The sequence below is a fragment of the Myotis brandtii genome, unplaced genomic scaffold, assembly GCF_000412655.1.
Source record: "Myotis brandtii unplaced genomic scaffold, ASM41265v1 scaffold274, whole genome shotgun sequence".
Taxonomy (NCBI): domain Eukaryota; kingdom Metazoa; phylum Chordata; class Mammalia; order Chiroptera; family Vespertilionidae; genus Myotis; species Myotis brandtii.
Window position 1 is genome coordinate 4,027,970 of NW_005360425.1, and position 15,911 is coordinate 4,043,880.

A 15,911-nucleotide genomic window follows, 5' to 3' on the forward strand; every position below is an offset into this window, starting at 1 on the left:
TCCCGGGTTCGATTCCGGTCAAGGGCATGTACCTAGTTGCGGGCACATCCCCAGTAGGAGATGTGCAGGAGGCAGCTGATAGATGTTTCTCTCTCATCAATGTTTCTGACTCTCTATCTCTCTCCTTTCCTCTCTGTAAAAAATCAATAAAAAATATATATTAAAAAAAAATTTAAAAGATTGATTTAACCGACATATAAAAGTCAGTAATGAATATCTCAGGAACTGGAAGAAATTAATCACAAGTTGGAATCAGTACAAGTTTGTTGTTGTTGTTAATCCTCACCCAAGGATATGTTTTCCATTGATTTTTAGAACGAGTGGAAGGGAGGGGGAGAGACAGAGAAACATTGACATGAAAGAGACACATTGATTGGTTGCCTCCGGCACACACCAACCAGGGCTGGGGATTGAGCCTGCAACCGAGGTATGTATCCTTGACTGGAATCAAACCCAAGACCCTCCAGTCCGCAGACTGATGCTCTAACCACTGAGAAAAACCAGCTAGGGCAGCACGCATTTTTATATGGTGTTCTGCTTAATTCCTCTCCGTCCTAGCTTGGATTTAATACATCAATTATTCCAGGCCCTAGATATTCCCCATCATGAAATCAGTTGGTATGAAACACCACAACCAAAAAACCATTTTTACCTGGGCCAAGATCTCCTATCCTAAGCAGAAACAGCCCAGGAGAGATATCTGGCCACAAGATATGAAATTCCTGCATCAGGACAGAACTTGAAGTCCTGAAACATAGGCATGTTAACCATGAGGCAGCAAAGGAAAGAAAATGGATGATAAGGTGACAGAGTGGGACAACCCAATGTTCTATCACCCCACCCTCTCATATCTTAGGCAAATAAAAAAACTGATTTTGGTGTAAATACATTTATTGATACCCATTTTATATAGTTCAATGAAATAATCTATAAATATAAAAGCACTTTTCTTTTGGATATCACCATGGTCCATGTAAATACTCAGCAGTCAGAGTCATCTGCAGGAAGCACTCCAAGTTGCACTGTTAGGTTTACAGACCTGAATATACACATTTCATTCAACAGTGGCACTTATGTACTCAAGTGGTCCAGTGGCTTTGGAATAAATGACTACTGGGCATGTGAAGTAAAAATAATGTGTAAGTTTAAATCAACAAAAAGGGTATCAACCAACAACAAAAAGAAAAAATTATGAATTAATATGCTAGGTGAAGGAAGTACCACAGGTGACACTTGGTGTCAGAATACTGAAGACAAAGAGTGTTTTAACAACACATGTGCTCTCTCCAACTCCCAGGGGACCAGTGCCTTAGGGTCATTCATGGTCAACAAAACACCTGTACTTAAAGAATCTAGATAGCATAGAATAAAAGGTATGTAGCTGCTGGTATCGAGTTTAAAGAAAAATGAGTTAAATATTTCAATGACATAATGAGTTCCTCCCCTAGAAGAAGGAGATTGTGGGGAAAACAGTTTTTTTTAAATTCCCTTTGTTACACTGATCATGATCATTTATCATATGCAGGAGAAAAGAACCCAGATATCTGGTACCCAAAACACCATTGCAAAAATTTTCTTCTGTTTTAAAATGTTTTCCTCAGTGCTTCCACTGCTGAACCTTGCCCTTGATCTGATGCAACATAAAATGTTCTCATTTCTTCAGTAACAAATACAGGAATGTCCTTTGCTGCAGTGAGACCACAAGTCTTCTGAGTTAGCAGGCAAATGCATTTAAAAGGTCTTAGGTATGCAATGTCCAAAATTGAAGTCTGAGAGGCAGTGTTAGAACTTAAGCAAGGCAGCATTTTAGAGACTACTCAACTGAAAACCTAAGTGGAGCATATAAAAACTCAGTTCTATTATTTTCAACTGGTAAATGGTGGCAACATTCCATGGAAAGGATGGGTAAGCGGTGTTGTCTCCAGGTCCAAAATATCCCAACTACTTAAAGTAGGACCCCAAAGAAGAGAAACACACACTTGACTTCTGTGGCCTCGAGAATTCTTTTTTGTCATTTTTGAAAAAGAAGAAATAGTAGATTCGGTTGTAGACCACTGGTTGAAGGGGTTTTCATCCAAATGAGAAACTCTACCCCTCGTCTCTGGTGGGACAGGCACCAGATTCCCACAAGTGGCAACTCCCATGTCCTGCAGCACGTGGCATCTGACCCTGGAGTGAAGAGTAAGCTGGCACAGAGCCCCGACAACTAGAATTCAGGCTAGATGGCATTTCGAGGCGTGCCATTGTGTGCCAATGCTTTCAGGCTGGGGACACTGGTCTGGTGACCACAGCCCCTGTGAGAAGTCACACCCACCTCAAAAACCTCATGAATAGCTTTTCGGAAACAATGGAAGTTGTAGTCTATTAAACCTGCAAGGAGAAAAAAGAAGATCAGTCCTCCTGAATGTCAACTGTGAAATTATCTACTAAGAAACATTTGGTGACAGAAAAAAAATAAATTGATATTTATTAAAAAACATACATCCTGCCCTGGCTGGTTTGGCTCAGTTGATAGAGTGTTGGCCTGTGGACTGAAGGGTCCTGGGTTCGATTCCAGCCAAGGGCACATGCCCGGGTTGTGGGCTTGATCCCCAGTAAAGGGCGTGCAGGAGGCAGCTGATCAATGATTCCCTCTCATCATTGATGTTTCTATCTCTCTCCCTCTCCATTCCTCTCTAAAATCAATAAAAATATATTTAAAAAAAAAAAAAACCATACATCCAGCGCTGAGGAATTCCCTACACTGAAAATAAATAAAGCATATGCCCATATTGTTAACATTGGTTACCTCTGGGGCCTGGGAATAAACAGGTAAAAAAAAAAAAAAAAAAAAAAAGGAATGAGGAAGGTAAATTTGCTAAGAAAATTTACAATAAAATGAAAATAAAATACTTTTTAATTATCAAGCTTTTCCTTTCACACATCTTTGGGGCAGCTAATGAAGACTGAAGGAAACAGCTAGAATAATTGTTGGCAGACTGTTCAGTAGAGTCCTGGGGTTTGGGAGGTACCAGAGGCCCCCCAGCAGAGCCTCAGGCAGCCTGTACCCCACCTCAGGCAAGGTAGCTCCTTCTTCATGTTTCATGAACTGGCTTACAAATAAGATTTTGATCAACCAAACAGTTCTATGTTATGAAAGAAATGGCAAGCTGCCTACTAACTATCCATTTTCCTTCTTTTACCTCAGAAACAGAACCCCAATTTTCACAAGCATACTGGTGCTCAGCTGAAACATTACACACCGCAGACCTCCTTGCAGTTATGTATGGCCACATGACCAATTCTGGCCACTGAGGTAAGTGTAAGTGTGTGGGACTTCAGTGAAGTCTCCTTTAAAAAAGGAAGAGGCTGTATTCTTTCCTCACCCCTGGTCCTCCTTAATGACTGGAATATGGGTAAAATGGCCAAAGCTCCTGGAGCCATTCCAAACCATGAAGTGACCTTGAGAACAGAAGCCAGTGCTAAGAAGGCAGAGCAGAAAGAAAAGAAATGATGCCCTCAAGGACACTGGGACATAAAGATGATACACAACAAACCAATCAGAACCATCTGGTGTCAAAGTGACTACAAACAATAAAGAAGTCCAAAGGAGGGAAAGCAAAGTGCAGGGCAAAAGCAATCAATGAAACTTCAGAGATGAAGCAGCACTTTGGGGAAACCAGTAAGATTTCATCAGGCAGGAAAGAGGAGCAAAATTATAAGACAACAGCAGGAAGCTGGCAATCAGAACACAGCACAGGTGAAAGATGGCAAAGAAACTAGTCTGACTGGAGAAAGGGGCAGAGAATTCTTGGTAGAAAGTACTGAGAATCAAGTCTAAATAAGTAGGTTAAAACCAAATTACGAAGGTCCTTCTGACACAGAAAAAAACTATAAAAGTTTTGATAAGTTCAACTACATTAAAATTTACTTCTATGCAAATGGTAAAATAAAATTAACAGTTGTGAAATGTTGAACACTGACCTGGTATTTGATATTATGAAATCATTATTAATTTGTTTACCTGTATTAATGGGAATACTGTTACGTTTGAAAAAGAATACTACCTCTTATAGATATCTGCTGAAATCTATACAGACAACTGATTTGATGTCAGGTATCTGCTTCAAAATAATCTAGTAGAAAAAGAAGTATAGAGATGAAATAAGATTGGCTTTAATTTTGGTAATGTTGAATCTGGGTGAAAAATTAAAAATGGTTCATTACATGATTTTCTCTACTTTTTTTTAATATGTTTGACAGTTTTCACAACAAAAGAGTAAAAAAACATTTCATTGGGAAAAGGACATACAGAAAACAAGAGTGACCCTATGTTGATGATTACTGAAGCAGGGAGATGGGTACATGAAGAGTCATTGTGCTGGTCTACTTTTGTGTACATCTGAAAATTTCCATAATCAAGAGTTTAAAAAAAATTTAAACAGAATGGAGAAAAATATAGAAATCCTAAGAAGTACAAAAAAGATATAGTACAAAAAAAGATCACTACAAAAAAGCAAAGGAATAAGAAGAGGTAAATCACCAAAGAAGAAACCTGATCAGGCATAAAAAGGTAATTAATTGCTTGCCCTAACTAGTAAAAGAAGTAAAAATTAGAGCCAAATGAGATGTTATTTCACACTTACCAGAATGAGAGTGACTAAACAGTCTAACATCATCAAGTATTACCAAGGACATAAAGTGACAAGAACTACCACACAATGCTAACAGGGGTGAAAATGGTAAAACCACTTTGGAGGGCAATGTCTTTTTAAAAATTATGTTCTGGCCCAGCCATCATGGCTCAGTGGTTGAGTGATCCAGGAGGTCATGGTTGGATTCCCTGTCAGTGCACATGCCTGGGTTGCAGGCTCGATCCCTGGTAGGGGGTGCAGGAGGCAGCCGATCAATGATGTTTCTCTCTCATCATTGATGTTTCTCTCTATATATCCTTCTCCCTTCCTCTAAAATCAATAAAAATATTTTAAAAAAATGAATGAACTAGATAGAGCTATATGTTATCAATATGGATAAATCTCAAAAACAATTTTGCAGAAAACACTATTTACATTTTTAGATCATTTATGCTCTATACTTTATAGATAGATGTGAAGTAAATGAATAAATCATGCATGGGGAAAAATAAAACACTACAAGTGCAAAGAAGGGGTTTTCAACTGAGAAATAACACAGAAGACGCAAAGGGCATACATGCATTTGTCATGTGTTACTTCTTAAGCTCAAAGAAATATAAACATTTTTATTTTATCCAAAATAAAATGAAATAATTCATTAATATTAACATTAATGAAAGAATAGTAATCATTTAATATTAACTAACATTAAAATCTTAGGGAGAAGAGCAGGGACTTGTTGCAGTGAATAATGGAGAGCTATTGTAGATCCATAAGTAATTTTCTGAATTCTAGTCTTCCTTTGGAATTAAATATGATACATACAAGCCTTCTATATATATCCAGAGGTGGGCAAAGGTAGGTTTATAGTTATTCATATAAAAATAATACAACTAATAAATAATAACACAAGAACACAACTCTTTCATGTACTCACAACTGTAAACCTACTTTTGCCCACCCCTGTATATGCTGAATGCATAATCTCAAGTACAAAGTTGCTGCAGCACCTTAAGCCTAGAAGGATGAGGTCCTATGACAGTGGAAAGAAAAAGAAAACCGCCCTAGCCAGTTTGGCTCAGTGGATAGCATCAGCCTGTGGGCTGAAGGGTCCCAGGTTCGATTCTTGTCAAGGGCACATGTCCAGGTTTCGGGTTAGAACCCCAGTGGGGGACGTGCAGGAGGCAGCCTATCAATGATTCTCTCTCCCTCTCCCTTCTTCTCTGAAATCAATAAGAATATATTTTAAAATAATAATAACAATAAAATAAAAAGAAAATCCAAGAAACAGTGCCAAGAAACAACTGATAAGATTTGGTGAAAATTCAATGTAAGCCATACAGGAAAAGAATGGGAAAAAGAGAACAATGAATGCCCTCTTATCTGCAAGAGCCCCTTCAGCAATACCACCACACAACAAGATAGCTAAGCTTGGACACCAAAAAAATGTCAAAACTGATAACAGAAGTAGGGTGCCAGGAAGGCCATGAAACAAAGGGGAAAGTGTTCAACAGTTTTTGACCCCTGGGTAAGATAATAGTCAAATATTTAAATGTAGACGTCTTACTAATAGCAGCTCCAAACATGGGACAGGAATGTGGGCCCAAGTCAGAGCTGCAGATGTGAATTTTTCAACCAACCACATAGAGAAGATTAACTGAAGCCATGGCTTGGATGAGCCGACCTGGAGAATAAGAGAAGCAAGCAGAAAGACTTGACTCTGAGGAACACTCAGCACCAAGAAAAAGAAAAACAGTCAGAGGAAACAGGAGAGGTCCTCAAAGAAACAAATACATAAACAACCCACAGGGTTCAGGTTTAGGGAAACCAAGAGAGAAGAAAGCTTCAAGGTTGGAGAGGCTTCAGAAGGCTGAAGAAGCCACAGAATGAGAAAAGGCCACCGGCAGCAAGGAGGTAACCTGGTAACCTGGCTCAGGAAGAAGCCAAATGGCAGGCAGTTGGGTAATGAAAAGTTCTGAAATAAGAGACTGGAGTAAAAAACTTGATTTAATATAGCAGATCAAACAAAGGAAGGAGTAAGTCTGACTAAATATGGAAGGGAAGGGAGAAAAGTAGTTTGAGCTTTTAATCATCTAACACAGTGATTTTCAACCTTTTTCATCTCATGGCACACATAAACTAGTTACTAAAATTCTGCAGCACACCAAAAAATATATTTTCCCCCATCTGAAAAAATATCTATAATAATAAAAACATAATATGCTAATTAGACCGGACAGCCAAATGACCTTCAGGATGTCCTTCCGGACGACCTTCCGGACAAAGCCACAGCTGTGAAGGCTGAGGCAAGCTGCCATGGCTGCGAGGGCCGAGCCCCTTGAACAAATTTCGTGCATCAGACCTCTAGTATAGGTATAATTTTGATTCATTCACACAAGACAGCTACTGTTAGCAGTTGTCATTTTTTTATTTGACAATCTAAGGGAAAGAGGTCAGTGCCCTAAGTAGTCAATACTGCGTGTTTTAAAAATCCTTGCGGCACACCAGTTAAAAATCACAGTTCTACCCTAACTGGTTTGGCTCAGTGGATAGAGCGTCAGCCTGCGGACTGAGAGGTCCCGGGTTCGATTCCAGTCAAGGGCATGTACCTTGGTTGCGGGCACATCCCCAGTGCGGGGTGTGCAGGAGGCAGCTGATCGATGTTTCTCTCTCATTGATGTTTCTAACTCTCTATCCCTCTCCCTTCCTCTCTGTAAAAAATCAATAAAACATATTTTTTTAAAAATCACAGTTCTAACACTGCAGTATTATTTTCTCATTTTCAAGAACCTAAGAAATTATAACAACAGAACTTAACATAAAAACAGCATTTTTAAAATGCCATTACCTTTTCGTTCAAAACTTTCTTCCCTAAGAATGCAAACCAGTGCCAAAAATTTAGTCACTTCCTTTAAATAAAGGACAGTTGTGTTATTCAGCTTGATAATTGCCATAGATTCTTTGTCATAAGCACTTCCACTGCCATCTTCCTTTAACCTGTTTTAAAAGAAAGTATTATTCATTACAGGGTTCCCAACGAAGTATTTTGTCACATTTCATTTGCACAATGACATGTCTTTCCACCCAGTTTCCCAAATGTGTTTTGAGAAAGAAGAATACGGGCTTAAATATATTGGCACAGAAGTTCTCGTTTAGGTGTATAGGGTTCCCAGACCTTGATGCAGCATCCCATGCGTTCACACCTTCATCTTGTTTACCTAAAACGCATGGAATACAACCATTTAGGTAAATTTTCCCTCACGCTAACCTGTACTGACAGAGTCTGCAAATAAAGAAGGACCAAAATACAAAAACTGCCATTAGTGAAAAAAGAGTAAGGAAAAAAACTAAAATAGTCTATCAAAGATACTGTGGAATCCTGATGCCTATAAAGTGAGTCTTACAGGTTCTGAAAGCTTTCATTTATTAAACTAGAATTGACATTCTAGAATTGTTATATGAAGTCCCCCTTCGAAAAATGTAAACTAAAAGTCAAGTAAGAAAGCAAATTAAACTATAATAAAGCACATCAAAGTGCATGCATACATTGTGTTAATAATAATGAGATAAAAATTTGGCTTACAAAGTTTAGATTTGTTTTAAAGAAAAAACAAATGTTCTGTTCATTTTATTTATTTATTTATTTATTACTGATTTTTAGAAAGGAAGGGAGAGGGAAAGAGGGAAAGAGAAACATCGTTGTGATAGCAAAACATTAATCTGTCTCCTGCATGCTCCCTTTCAGGGATTAAGCCCACAGCCGGGCATGTGCCCTGACCAGGAATCAAACTGGCAACCTTTTGGAGCACGGGACAATACCCAACCAACTGAGGCACAGCAGCCAGGGGTAATTCATCCACTTTTAAAATTAGAAATGGAAACATGAAACTTTACTGAATAATATAAACAGACATCTCATTTCATTATGGAAAGAATCAAAACAAAGGAGAGCATGTAATCACAAAAGTGATAAATAGAAATGGAAGACAAGAATAGACAAGAACAGGTGAGACAAATGCATTTTCCTACTCAGAGGCAGTTGGAGAAAGACACTGACAAATTAGGCAGAAAGACCAAGGTCAAGGGTAGGAACAGAGAAATGAAAGAGGAGTTTAAATGGAGCAGAGACCAACAGATAAAGGATACAGGTATCAGAAAGCAAAGGCAATGTTATAGCATCAGAAAGTACTTTGGGAGTGCTGGTGTTAACATATTAGGGCAGCGATTTTCAAACTTTTTCATTTCATATCACACAGAAACTAATTACTAAAATTCTGCAGTACACCAAAAAATGTATTATATTTTTTGACAATCTGACAATTTTTAAAAAGGTGTAATTTTGATACATTCACACCGGATGGCTGTTGTTGTGCTGGCTGTTGTCTTTTTTTTTTTTACTTGACAATCGGAGGGAAAAGAGCTGAGTGCCCTGACTAAACCATCAGGTATTACATGTTTTAAAGTTTTTTTGCAGCCTGGCCAGCGTAGCACAATGGCTGAGTGTCAACCTATGAACCAGGAAGTCACAGTTCGATTTCTGGTCAAGGGCACATGCCCAGGTTGCAGGCTCGATCCCTAGTAGGGGCCATGCAGTAGGCAGCTGATCAATGATTCTCTCATCATTGATGTTTCTATCTCTTTCTCCCCCTCCGTTCCTCTCTGAAATCATAAAAATATATATTTTAAATAAAATAAAAATTCTTGCAGCCATCAGTGTGCCTGCCACAGCACACCTGTTGAAAATCACTGTATTAGGGAATCAGGGCTATCAAAAGCAACACAGGTTTTGGGCTTTTAAAATACCAGTAATTCACCAGTTTTCACTCATCCCTCTGGGATAATGTACAAAATCACACCTTTACTGGCTTTTATAAATTTCTGTATAGTTTGGTGAATTTACATAAAGGGAGAGTTTGTAATTTAGAGATTTACTTTGGAAACTCATATAGGTCAAAATTTTATACATATAAATCCTTCTAACATCCAAAATTCCAACTCCTTAAGGACCCTCATTCCACAAAGCCTCTGGTTAAGTTAGGAACAGTACTCACTCTGTTACTCAAGATGTTTTAAATAAATTAACCTAGTGTTTTTATCTAGCTAAGTTCCCTAAATGAGAAGATGCAGTGCAACCCCCCTCAAATAATGGCAGGAGAAAGTCTGGCCCTAGTCACACCTTTTCAACCATTCTTGTTCATTCTCTCTGAAGGAGTAAAACCCAGCAGCCCACCTACAGAGAAATCATGCTCCAAGTTGAAGCACTATGGTCAGAACGAGTCTACTTCAGACAGTACTTGCTGGAGGCCTCAGCAATTAATCCCTCTGACAAATCAAACTAGTAGTTTTCCACCGGAGATCTTACAGAAATACGTACATAACTTACCCATATATACAAGACACATCAATTACAACATCAATCATGTCACAGCAAAGTTCATAAGATTGCATATCCACAGGAGAACTGTCTGTTGCAATGTAGATTTTGCTGACAACATCAAAGAGAAAAGCTTTTTCAATACCTGAATTCTTGGAAAAACAAAATGGAGGAAGTGTTCAGGTTTTTTTTAAGAATTACAATTTGCAACTTATCAAAGATCTTGAATTATTGATGAACATCCAAGGACATTTTTAATGACACAACCCAATTCCAAAATAACCAAATAGTACTGGGGAAAGTGACACTTCTGTTAGCCAAAGAATAAAAGTGAACTTATTTCTCTGCTGATTTACTGACATAATTGCATCATCAGTCAGTCAAGTTTGTTTTTTCTCTCTCCTTTTCACTTGAATGATTTTCTAAGATAGCATAAATAAAATTAACAAAACAAAGAAATCCTCCAAAAATCAAGCCATGCTACATTTTCAGTAACCCTTTCTTGTTACAATAATCAGTATCTGATCGGAATGACCCAGACACCAGAAGGGTTTTATGACCATTAGCAAAACATAAAATATTAGTTATATTAGATGTCAACATCTAGCATAACCCAAAAGCCCAAAAGAACTCGAGATCACTACACACTGAGTCCTTCAAAGTAATGTTTAGAAAATATAATGAAGAATACTAAATTTATTGGAGGGATATCCTTATTTTTTATTTTATTTACTAAATTGACTGGGGTGACATTAGTCAACATGAACATATAGGTTTCATGAGTGAATGTCTATGTTACAAGATCTGTATATTGTACCATGCGCCCACCACCCAAGTCAAATTTTCCTCTTGTCACCTCATATTAAGACCCCCTTCTGTCTCCACCCCCTTAATTAAGCTGAATTCCTCAAAATGCATGAATGTAAAATGATACTAAGGTTAGCAAGAAAACGAAAAGATCAATTTTTCAATGTGACCTCCATTAATGCAGAGAAATAAATAAGCCAAATTCCCAAAACCCAGTCTTTTCCAATTACTTTTCCAGTTACTTGTTTCAGGAAACAGACATCATGAAGATATTTTTTCATTTAAAAAGCATGAGGAGCCCTAACCGGTTTGGCTCAGTGGATAAAGCATCGGCCTGCGGACTGAAAGGTCCCAGGTTCGATTCCGGTCAAGGGCATGTACCTTGGTTGCGAGCACATCTCCAGTAGGAGGTGTGCAGGAGGCAGCTGATCGATGTTTCTCTCTCATCGATGTTTCTAACTCTCTATCCCTCTCCCCTCCTCTCTGTAAAAAATCAATAAAATATATTTTTAAATAAATAAATAAAAAGCATGAGGAAATTTTTCATCAATTCATTTTAAGATAAAAAGGGTAAGTTTTAGGAAAGAATTCAGAAAATAATTCAAGCCTTTTTTAATGTTTTTATTTATGTTATCTGATAAGTGTGTCGTTAGTCTTTCAACTCGATTCAAGCCATTTTTGGAGAATTTGATAATACAAATATGTTCAATGAAAATGAAATCAAAACTATAGTGAATTAAATAGCTCACTTACTGATATAAAAATATTTAATAGGTTTTCCAAGGTCGGCAGTTGTGGAATGAGTTTCTGTACCACCTTACTAAAGGCTTCAAATATTGAATGGTCATAGATACTAGTCAAATAAAAGCTGAAAAACAATACAGTTTGATTAATTTGAAAAATCTCAAGTTTGGTGACAATGATAATACACAAAATTTTAAGTTTCTTAACATTTTATTTCAGTAAATTAAAAGCTTTTTATCTTGTCTACCATTCCCATAGTTCAAGATGACAAATGCAGTGTCCCCACCTGGTTTGTAGCTATCCATCCCTTTTGTTGCATTTATACAAAAGGCATTTGAGGTACTACCCAGGAAAGCATTTTCAGATGCAGAAACTTGAATATTCACCTAAGCCCTTGCAATTTGATCCAAAAAGCTTAGTTTCTTAAGCTTATAACTGACAAAAGTCAAAAGAAAGCTTAGAGGAGATAGGTGACATTTAGCAAATAAGTATGTAATTCAGGACTCTACCAAAATGTCACCTCCTCAGAAAGTTCTTTCCTGATCCTTCTACCTAAAATAATACCTCTGTACCATCGCTTTCCCTAATTTTTCTTCATAGCACTGACAAGAACTTAAAATTACACTATACATTTATTTATAAGTGCTTTTGAGCTGTCTCTTTCATAAGAATGTAAGCTCCATGAGGACAGAGATTGTCAGTCAGTCTTCTTTATAGCTGCAAGCCCACTACCCTAAACAGTGCTCATAAATATTTGAATAAATAAATGGATACAACTGATGCTTAGAATGTATGTAAATAACTTATGAGGAAGGATGGCAGCTGAGGCCTCACAGAGAATGGAAGCCTAAAAGGATGTAAGGTAGAGAAGTAACATCTATATATTTAGTGAAACACATATTTGAGAGAGAGAGAGAGATACCTTTAACAATTTAAATGGTGGACAATCCTACCTGCTTACTCAGTGAGTATAATCTTCATTAAATAGTTGTATCTATGACACATTTCTAAGTACATACTGCAAAGTCAGAAACACAGAACTGAGTGTATCATATTCTACAGGTAATTTAAAGATACTTTCAAGGAGCTGACCTAAGAGCTTAACAAGATAGGGCTCTACTCTTGACGTGAGAGCAATGGAATAGGTGAGGCCAAGGTGACCCCCTAAAGGCACTGAAGACACAGGAATATTTTAGTGTTTCCTTTAGTCAAAAAGATTAGCAATGTGAGAAGGGGTGCAGGGGCAGTGAGGCTTGGAGGTGGGCAGGGACAGGGAGAACAGGGCATTTTCAAATGCCATGTTTCTGGAAACCAGAAATCAAATGGTGCCTCATCCACAGGCCTGCTAGTAGTTATTAAAAGCTTGATGCAGACGCCTGAGGTTAACAAGGCCTAGAGTCCTATAACGCACTGGGGAAAGGGATAGGATGCACCACTGGGATGCGATGCCCTGGGAAGGGACACAGCCATGGTGTAGAGCAGTGGTTCTCAACCTTGGCTGCACATTAGAATCACCTGGGAATCTTTTTTTAAAATCCTGATTTCTGGGCCTCATCCCATTAGAATCACCTGGGAATCTTTTTTTAAAATCCTGATTTCTGAAGAAATCAGGATTTTAAAAAGATTCCCAGGTGATTCTAATGTGCAGCCAAGGTTGAGAACCACTGGTGTAGAGGATTAGGATTCCTATGGGCGTTGGGGAACACAGGACAATCATGGCTTAAAATCCACTAATAGTGGATTCCCAAAAAATGATTGGGGAAACACTGCCACTTTCTCTTACAAATACTGTTGATTTTTTTAATACATAAATTACTTATAAACATTTAAAATTTTTAATCTAGGTAAACTAGAGCTCAATGAGAGTTTTCTATAAGATTTCCTAGAAGAACAACTGAAAGACCTTGAGTCTGAGGCCCTAGTGAGTATTTCAGGATGGGGGTGGCTTGAGCCTATAAGGAAGTCATTGTAACAGACCAAGGATAAGGAAATAGCGACACTTGAATTTCTCCCCTGCTTCCCGTTTAAGCTGTTTATAACAGTAGCTGTTTATATCATCGAGAGGACATTTTCTTGGGAACTTTTTATTACTCATTCCTACCTATAGCACACAAAAATATATGTTAATAATTTCTTAATGGTCTTTAATTATGAATCAGCAGTTCTTCAAACTTAATTGAAGCCCTAAGCAGATTTATAGAATAAACCCACCTAACCCAAACTTTAGAGTTTCATAAAAGCATACAGTGTTTAAAAAAATATAAACAAGATACATTAGAGTCATCACTTGAATGTATAAAAGGCTCTTCTACTAAGAAAAATACGGTAAAAATTCAAGCTACAGAGATCTATAGCAAATGTGACAGAGAGTCCTTGAACTGAGGTAAGAAAAAAAAAGAAAAGATGAAACCAAGAGGGGGAAGTCCCAAAACAGTTTTATGCCACGAGGAAAAAGCCTGATTCCAATCTCTTGGGATGAATCTGTAAAAGCACCAACAGAAAGACTTCACATGACTTCAACCTCCAGGAAAATGCAAAAAAAAAAAAAAAAAAGAGGGAAAGTAACTTCTCAATAACATCAGGTTCCCAAAACTGCTTGAATTCAACAAAGAAGAGATCAAAAACATTACAGAATTGGGAAGGATATACTGGTAAGAGAAAGCTTTGTATTTGTAATGACAGAGATGGGAATACATTGACACATTATTCAGGGCTCATATCAAACACACATGTTGTCGTTACCTAAGGTGGAGTTTTTCTAGCCCAGCATCTGCAAGGTCATCATTGGCCCTTTGATGAATGTCCCTCTGTGTTTCTATTTTGTGATCATCAGACAGGCCATCAACTTTGTGAATAAAAACCTCAAAATTCATGTCTGGATTAACTTTGTAGGCTTTAGAAACAGTAATGTGAAGTCTTGTTAAAGCCTCCATGTAGTCATCCTGTAAGTCAGAAAAAAAATAGTTTTTTTTAAAGTAATCTTATCAAAGTCAAGTAATGAGTTAAGAAAGCCTCAAAACACCTCTTTCCCCAACCACAGAAAATATATTACCCTAACTATTCATACTCAAACAAATACATTAACTTTCACCACTCAATAGATCTTTAATCTAAGATTAAAAAATTTAATTACCAAGTAAATGCTGTCATTTTTGATACTGATAATATAAGGAAAGAAAAAAGGAAATGGACATTTCTTCCCAATAGACTTTTTGAAGTAATCCCAACTTTGCCATTATTAGATGTATGACTTTAAGCAGGTTGCTTAAAGACTGTGATCTCAGTTTACTCATCCAAAAAACTGGAACTACAGTACATTCCTCAGAGTTTGTAAAAGATAAATTACATTAGGTCAGCTCTGTGAAAGCACCCATTCCAGAGCCTGTCACCCAGAAAGCACTCCTAACTAATGCAATCCTATAAAAAGGAAGCTTCTTAAGACGTGTCCCATTTTTTATCTGAGGGCCTGCCACTCGCTAGGCCCTCAATAAATGCTTGTTAAGCTAAACTCAATTTGGACAATTAAGGACACTATTCACTTTAATATTTACTCAGTTCCCATATTCTTATATTATGGGCACTCATGAGATCTTTTCAGTGAGTGACATCATTATTGTAATAGTTACTGAAGTACAGCAATATCTACTATTAACAAATAAAAGTGGAAAGCTGCTCATGAACTAGAACTCAGGGATATAAACCACATCTCCTAATCATCTGCTATTCTGGACTCTCACAACGCCATGCTTGCTCCCAAAGCACCTTCATAGCTGCATCTCTTGTACTGCTAGGGAATCTACTGGCAAGAAAATAAGCTGCAAGAAGCACATGACAAAGAAGATAAACAACTCTGCCTTGTTTCTACATCTTTTGCCACCAGAGAAGAAAAATAAATCAACAATTATTCCCCCAACTACCTGTGCATCAATGACATATATCAATGCTCCTGTTCCCCTGAAGATCATCTCGTAGTCAAAAGTTGGGTCAAAAAAGTCCATTTGCCCAGGAAAATCCCATATTTGGAAATTCACAAAGGAACTATTAGAAATGTCATCTTTATAAATCTTGTTGGTACTTTCCAAGAAGAGGGTCTCGTTGGGTGACATTTTATGAAACACCACCTGTTAAAAGAAAGACAATTGTATGACTATTCAACTTTGTATCAAAAGTTAAAAAATCTACCCTGAATTAACATGATTTAAAGAACCTGATCCCCACTTATTGGCATGCCTACATTAGGCTCCAATATAGTCAGAAATGGAAAATGAGTTTGCAGTCTCGTGGAAGAAATAAAACAAAGACAGTAATTATACCAAGTAGAAAGTGATATATGGGGGATACAGGAGTAATTGACAGGGAAAACCCCTGAGAAA

The 15,911-nt window shown here is 37.5% G+C and overlaps 1 protein-coding gene across 1 annotated transcript; it reads right to left on the reverse strand.

Moving 5' to 3' along the window:
- Positions 1-873: 873 nt before the first annotated feature.
- RRAGC (Ras-related GTP binding C) lies at positions 874-15,696 on the reverse strand. The gene is made up of 6 exons (XM_005868629.2): positions 15,456-15,696; positions 14,281-14,480; positions 11,548-11,662; positions 9,997-10,139; positions 7,462-7,610; positions 874-2,370 (listed from the first exon to the last, which is right to left on the reverse strand). The coding sequence occupies exons 1-6, from the start codon at positions 15,642-15,644 to the stop codon at positions 2,219-2,221; spliced, it is 948 nt and encodes a 315-aa protein (XP_005868691.1). The 5' UTR covers positions 15,645-15,696; the 3' UTR covers positions 874-2,218.
- Positions 15,697-15,911: the final 215 nt, after the last annotated feature.